The sequence below is a fragment of the Streptopelia decaocto genome (genome assembly GCF_964273445.1).
Source record: "Streptopelia decaocto genome assembly, contig: HAP1_SCAFFOLD_138, whole genome shotgun sequence".
Lineage (NCBI taxonomy): Eukaryota > Metazoa > Chordata > Aves > Columbiformes > Columbidae > Streptopelia > Streptopelia decaocto.
In genome coordinates, this window is record NW_028116027.1 from 175,897 (window position 1) to 182,870 (window position 6,974).

The 6,974-nt window shown below is 60.2% G+C and overlaps 1 protein-coding gene across 1 annotated transcript; it reads left to right on the forward strand.

Annotated features, from left to right (window-relative positions):
- Window positions 1-2,710: 2,710 nt before the first annotated feature.
- On the forward strand, window positions 2,711-4,612 carry LOC309452439 (la-related protein 6-like; the record flags this gene model as incomplete). The annotated part of the gene is made up of 5 exons (XM_082077063.1): window positions 2,711-2,877; window positions 3,129-3,339; window positions 3,639-3,725; window positions 3,837-4,371; window positions 4,488-4,612. The coding sequence occupies 5 exons, from the start codon at window positions 2,711-2,713 to the stop codon at window positions 4,610-4,612; spliced, it is 1,125 nt and encodes a 374-aa protein (XP_081933189.1).
- Window positions 4,613-6,974: the final 2,362 nt, after the last annotated feature.

A 6,974-nucleotide genomic window follows, 5' to 3' on the forward strand; every position in this document is an offset into this window, starting at 1 on the left:
CAAACTTGCTGATAGTACACTCAATTCCCTCGTCCAAATCGTTAATGAATATATTGAATAATATTGGCCCCAGCACTGCCCCCTGAGGCACTCCACTAGATACTGGCCTCCAACTAGACTCCGCACCATTGACTACCACTCTCTGGCTTCTCTCCCTAAGCCAGTTTGCAACCCACCTCACTACTCTATTGTCTAGACCACACCTCCTCAACTTAGCTGTGAGGATGCTGTGGGAGACTGTGTCAAAGGCTTTACTGAAGTCAAGGTAGACAACATCCACCGCTCTGCCATCATCCATCCACCTTGTTACAGTCTCATAAAAGGCTATGAGGTTGGTCAAGCATGACTTACCCTTGGTAAAGCCATGCTGACTGCCCCTAATAACCCTCTTATCCTTGATATGCCTTGAGATGGCACCAAGGATAAGCTGTTCCATTACTTTCCCAGGGACAGAGGTGAGGCTGACCGGTCTAGAGTTACCCGGGTCCTCCTTCTTGCCCTTTTTGAAGACTGGAGTGACATTTGCTTTCCTCCAATCCTCGGGCACCTCTCCCGTTTCCCAAGACTTGGCAAAGATGATGGAGAGCGGTCTAGCAATGACTTCAGCCAGCTCCCTCAGCACCCGCGGATGCATCCCATCTGGACCCGTGGATTTATGGATGTCCAGACTATTTAATTGCTCCCTAACCCAGTCCTCATCGACTAAAGCAAACTCCTCCATTGACCTGGCTTCATCCGGGGTCTCAGGGGTACAGGGCTCCCCAGCACAGCCTCCAGCAGAGTAGACAGAGACAAAGAAGGCATTCAGTAATTCTGCCTTCTCTGTATCTTCTGCCACCAGGGCACCCACCCCATTCATCAGTGGGCCTACATTGCCTCTGGTATTAGTTTTATCTGCTATGTATTTGAAAACATTCTTTTTGCTGTCCTTGAGCCCTCTCGCCCGCTGTCATTCTAAGGAGGCCAATTTCATCCCCAAAGGGCTGTGGGGCATTGGAACAGGCTGCCCAGGGCAGTGCTGGAGTCGCCATCCCTGGAGGGCTGGACAGATGGACATGAGGTTCTCAGGACATGGGGCAGTCCAGGACTGGGTTATGGTTGGACTCCATGATCTTGAGTGTCTCTGCCAACCAATATGATTCTGTGATTCTGTTCTCCAGTTCTCTTGTTGGCTGCTTGAGCTTTTTCACCCCCTGCTGTAATCAGGTCACACCAGGGTTGGACACGAGGAGCTGTGAAACCTGCGTTGCGGTGCTGGACGATTGTTGGTGGTGAGTACAGCGCTTGGGTCACCAGAGCTGTCCCTTCATCCTCCTTCAGCAGCACTCAAGCAGTTTGGAGGAAGCCAATCCTCAAGAACTCGCTGGGAAAGGCCAAGCCAGGAAAAAGGAAAGGTTGATTGCAGGAAAGTATGAAATATATATGCAGGGAGCACTAAGTCAGAAAAGGCTTCCCACGGATGCACGAGCGAGGTGCCCTGGAGCTGTGCAGCACTGTGCGAGGAGGACAGCCCATCCAATGGACCAAATTCCCGGCTAAACCTGAATAGCAAGAAATGGGTATCAAATGCTCAGGCCTGTTCAAGGATTGTTGTGGTCCCATTTCTTCTTTAGTCACTAAAAGGTGTCGGGCGGATGCTGCGGCACTGGGGGGAGATGCAGGGTCTGGTCTGATTGAAGTGGTTTTGGCCGGGGATCCGGTGCGTGCAGGGAGGTGCATTCACTGCAAAACGGCGGCTGTTTTTGGGGGTGAGACCAGAATCCATGGAGTGGGAGATGGGGCTGCAAGAAGCATCTTGTAATATTGCTTCCAGACTGATTGTGGAGGATGGGAGCAGGACACAGGGACGTGACCAGCGACGGGTCCTTCCTGCTGGTAGAGCTCAGGAGGGGGAAGGTGTAGCCTCAGCCTCTCCCTCTGCACCCTTTTTCGCTCTCCCTCTGCATTGTGCCAGTCGTGCAGGGGTGGCTGGACCAGCCTGAGCCTCTTCCTTCAGATGCCGAGTCTCAGGGCCCAAACAAGGGGGTTATTTCCCCCTGGGGGGCTCAGCAGCACCTCCTGACCCTGAGCAAGAGGTGGTGGGTGAACCATCCCTGAGACATCCCAGGCCAGGCTGGACGGGGCTCTGAGCACCCTGAGCTGGTGAAGATGTCCCTGCTCATGGCAGGGGGGCACTGGGGAGCTGGGAAGGTCTCAACCCAAATCATTCTATGATTTCCACTTCACAGCAGCAGTTCACTGTTGTGCCGGGTGCCGATAGCTCTGTCTCTGCCCCTCCACCTGCTCTGGGTCACCGCAGGCCGGCCCGGCTGCTCCCAGGCTCAGCTGGGGCTGTTTAAGCCCTGACAGGTCTCACCTGGAGCCTGGTGGGTCCATAAGCACCCACTGGGCTCTTTGTGGGCAGCTCCCCTTATAAACCAGCAGCCTGCTTGTGCTGAGGGCTTTTTCTTTCTTTCTTTTTTCCCCCTTTCTTTTTCACTTTGTCTTTCAGGAACCTCACCTTGGAGATGGGGAGGGTTGGGCTTTGCTGCCTGTGGGTCTCTAGGATGCAGTATCAGGATTTTCTACCCTTCCCAGCACTGCCAAGCAGGTAAGGACACAGCAATGAGCTGCTTCTGCTCCCCCATGGCTGGGCTGGGCTCGGGGGCTCTGCAGTCAGGAGGTGTCCCAGCTCTGTCCTCCTCCTGTTTGCCATCCCAGATGAAGGACGATGTCGTCACGTAGCTCTGGAGTGGCCCTGGGGCTTGGTTCCCAGCCCAGCTGCAGCAACTCTCTGATAGCGCAAAGAAACTCTGTCCTGGCGCTGAACGTCCGTGCGTCCCGGAGCCGCTCGCTCACCCTGCTCAGCCGCGAGGGATTCGGCAAAGGCTTCAGCGGGTACGTGGCTGTTGGGATGTGCACAGGGTCTCACCTCGTGTTTGTCCCCAAGGGAACGTGTCTCCTCTCTGGGATGGGTTTAGATTCATGGTCTCAGCACCGGGAGCCTCGCAGGGTGCGGGCTGCTGTTCCCCTGTGTTCAGGGCAGAGCTGGTGTCCCTGGTGTCCCTACTGCCCTCATGGCAGAGACTGGGCAGTGCTGACACCCCAAAGGCCACCAGCTCACGCCTGTGTCCCCGCTGCTCTGCCAGGAGCTTCTGCAACGTGAGCGATGTGTTGGGGGCTGATCTGTTGGACCGCAGCTGCTCCATCCCCGACCCACAGCTGGTCCGGAGGATCGTGTCCCAGGTGGAGTTCTACCTTTCCGATGAGAACCTGGCCAAGGACGCTTTCCTGCTGAAACACGTCCGGAAGAACAAGATGGGCTTTGTCAGCATCAAACTGCTGACGTCCTTCAAGAAGGTAGGTGGCCCCTGGTGCCGGCCAGCGGGGCTGGGAAGCGGCCTTCATGTGGAGGGTGTCCGTGTGTCTGGGTGTCCTCTGGCTGCTTCTGCTGGGGTGTATGGGGAGGTCCAAGTTGCCATTTCCAGAGTCCATTGGGAACGTTCTCCTGCAAACCCCAAAGATGCTCATGTGGCATGGGGACGTTGCTTTGCTGTGGTTTCAGGTTGATGGGGTCGCAGCCTGCCCAGACAGCAGGCTTAGGGTGGTCCCTGCCTGAGACGCTCATGGGGACGTGGTGACCCCCGTCTCTTCCACGGGTGAAATACCTGACGCGCGACTGGCGGCTCACACTCTACGCCCTGCGGTTCTCGGAGCTGCTGGAAGTGAATGAGGAGGGCACCAAAGTGAGGCGGCGTGTCCCCATCCCCGAGTCCCTGCTCAGCATCCCCCCCAGCAAACTGCTGCTGGCCTGGGAGCTGCTGCCCCGCGAGCAGGACGTGCTGTTGCCGCTGCAGAAGAACTTCCTGGAGACCATCATGAGGATGTTCAGCCCCTTGGGCGCCATCGCCTCCATCCGCATCCTGCGCCCGGGCCGCAAGCTGCCCTCGGATGTGCGCAAATACGCGTCGCGCTTCCCCGAGCTGCTGAGCCGCTGCTGCGCGCTGGTGGAGTACGAGAGCCCGGAGAGCGCCCGCAGAGCCCTGGAGGAGCTCGGCCACCCGGGCGGCCGGAGCATCAGGGTGGTCCCGCTCAGCGGGAAGGGCTCCAAGAAGAAACCGGAGGCGGTGGAGGAGCTGGTGGATCAGCTGGGTTTGAAAGCGCAGGCGAGAGCCGTGACATTCCCCTACGGCCTCGATGGCTCCCTGCTCGGCAGCGCTCAGGAGCTGAACTCAGGTGCCTCAGCGTTGCCATCGCTCCTCCTGAACAAGGAGCCCTCGGAACCCACCTGGTCCAGCAGTGACTTCAATCCCAGCGACTGGAGCGACACCTTCACCGGATCGCTCCTCTGCAGCGACCTCTTCCCTCCCTTCGACGCCAACGTGGGCAGCGGCAGCTGCTCCAGCCCCAGAGCCCCCGCGGTGCCTGGGGCAGCGGGGCGCCCGCCGGGGCCCCCTGGGCCGGCAGCTCCTCTCGGGATCCCAAACCCCGCCCTGGGATCCCCCCAGAAACAACCGGGGGGTCCGAGCTCCTCGGGCTCTGCGACGGGGTCCTGCGCCTGCCCTGCGGCCACAATGGCACCGGCGGCTTCTCCAGCAGCATCGGGAGGGGAGAGCTCGTCCTGCAGCGCTGAGGCTTCTCTACATTTGGGTTTGGGGATTCTTTTTTTCTCCTTTTCTCTGTGCCCCCCCAGAGCTGTGGTGGGTGCTGCAGCTGCTCCAGGGACCCGAGTTTTGGGCCAGGGTGAAGCTCGGGGTGCTGAGCGGCAGCGGGGGCTGCACCGGCACCAGCGTCCGGGATGGGGACTCAGTGCAGCTGCTGCCGGCCGGACCCGCAGAGCTGGGTCGCCGGGTGCTCCATGGGCCCCAGGTTGTGGAGCTGGGGTGGGAAATGAGCAATAAAGGGAGATGAGATTTCCAGGCAATTTCTGGCCAGTGTAGTGATAGTTTGGTTGGTTGCAGGACCAAGGAGTGGAAAAACAGCTGCCCAAGGTGCAGCCAGACAAGGGCAGGAGGGTCCCTGCCCTGCAGTGCCTCCCTCGCCATTCTGGGGCTGATTTGGGGTTATTTTGCTGCAGCAGGGAGGCAAAGCTGGGTCTGTGGTTCCCAGTGCCCCTTCACCCCACCCCACACAGGCGTAGAGCAGATCCAGAAAAACAGCATTTAATGGAAAGCGAAAAAGAAAAAAGGTCCCATGAAAGCCACGCCAGCCCCCCTCCCCCCTAATGCAGCATCCCGCCCTCCCAAACCCCTCCAGACCCCCCCCCAATGTAGCATCGTATCCTCCCTAACCCCTCCAGACCCCCCCAATGTAGCATCGTATCCTCCCTAACCCCTCCAGACCCCCCCAATGTAGCATCGTATCCTCCCTAACCCCTCCAGACCCCCCCAATGTAGCATCGTATCCTCCCTAACCCCTCCAGACCCCCCCCCAATGTAGCATCGTATCCTCCCTAACCCCTCCAGACCCCCCCAATGTAGCATCGTATCCTCCCTAACCCCTCCAGACCCCCCCAATGTAGCATCTTATGCTCCCTAACCCCTCCAGACCCCCCCAATGTAGCATCGTATCCTCCCTAACCCCTCCAGACCCCCCCAATGTAGCATCGTATCCTCCCTAACCCCTCCAGACCCCCCCAATGTAGCATCGTATCCTCCCTAACCCCTCCACCTGCCTCCCTAATGCAGTATCCTGTCCTCCCTAACCCCTCCAGACCCCCCCAATGTAGCATCGTATCCTCCCTAACCCCTCCACCCGCCTCCCTAATGCAGTATCCTGTCCTCCCTAACCCCTCCAACACCCCCCCCCCACCCCGAACCCCATCCCCTGCTCATGTTCTAATCCCCCCCTCCCACGCCCGTCCCACGCTTGCTGGGGGGCTCAGATTCGGGGCTTTGTCCCTGTTCGTGGCCCCGTTTGCAGCCCCGCTGCTCTGCTGGGGCAGCCTGGGACTGCGGCTGCTCCACGTCTGCCCTGCGCTTGGTGGGGGGCTCAGACTCAGGGCTGTGCCCCCGTTTTTGGCTCCGCTCGCGGCCCCGCTGCTCTGCCGGGGCAGCCTGTGGCAGCTCCACTGTTGTGCTGCGCTTGCTGGGCGGCTCGGGGCTCTGCCCCCGCTCGGGGCTCCTTTTGCGCCCCAGCTGCTCGTTGGTCGTTGGCAGGTGCTGGGGCAGCGCCAGTGAGCTGGAGTCCCGCTGGGGCACGGCGGCCATGGTGACACCGGGCTCATCGCGCCTCGGGACATTCTGCTTCAGGGCATCTTTTTGAAGGCTCTTCTTGGGGTCCCCAGGGGCTTTGTTGCTGGGGGCAGCCGAGCAGCTGGGGTGGACATGGCCGCCCGGGGTTGTCCCCGCAGCGGTGGCCTTGTCGGAGATGCTGAGTTGTGCAAATTGCATCTCCAGGTTTCGGATGGCAATGGGCAGCACCGGAGTGACTGCGGCCACCGCTGTGCCCTGGTGGTTGTACCATTGTATGCGGAAGACACGCGGGTCGAAGCAGCACCCACATGGTGCCCTCAGCAGCCCTGTGAGGGGGAGAGGGAGTTGTCACGGGCTGGGGGGACCCTCCATGGGCTGGTCCCCATCACCAATGTCCCCTGGGTCTGCTGGTGGCCGGGACATCCCCATGGGGTGAGCTGCTGTGCAGGGAATGGGGCTGCAAAGCGGGAGGAGACTCGGTTCTGGGAGGGGAAATGGGAGAGATGGCCCCGGGTACTGGGGAAATGCTCAGAAAACAGGATTTTCTGGGCACACATGACCCAGGGCAGGGGTGGTGGGTGCTGGGAGTGCCCGGGGTCGGGGATGGCGAAGGGGCCGAAGGTGCCGGGGTGTCCGAGCAGACGGGGAGCCAGGGGTGCCGTACCTGCTGGTGGGGCCTGGCGGGGCGCCCGGGCTGCAGGGCTGGGCTGCTGCTGCATGGTTGGTGGGTGCAGCGGGGCTGAGCTGCAAGAGAGACAGGAGCCATGGCCGGCGCTCGTCTCCGCTCTTGCCCCCATGAGC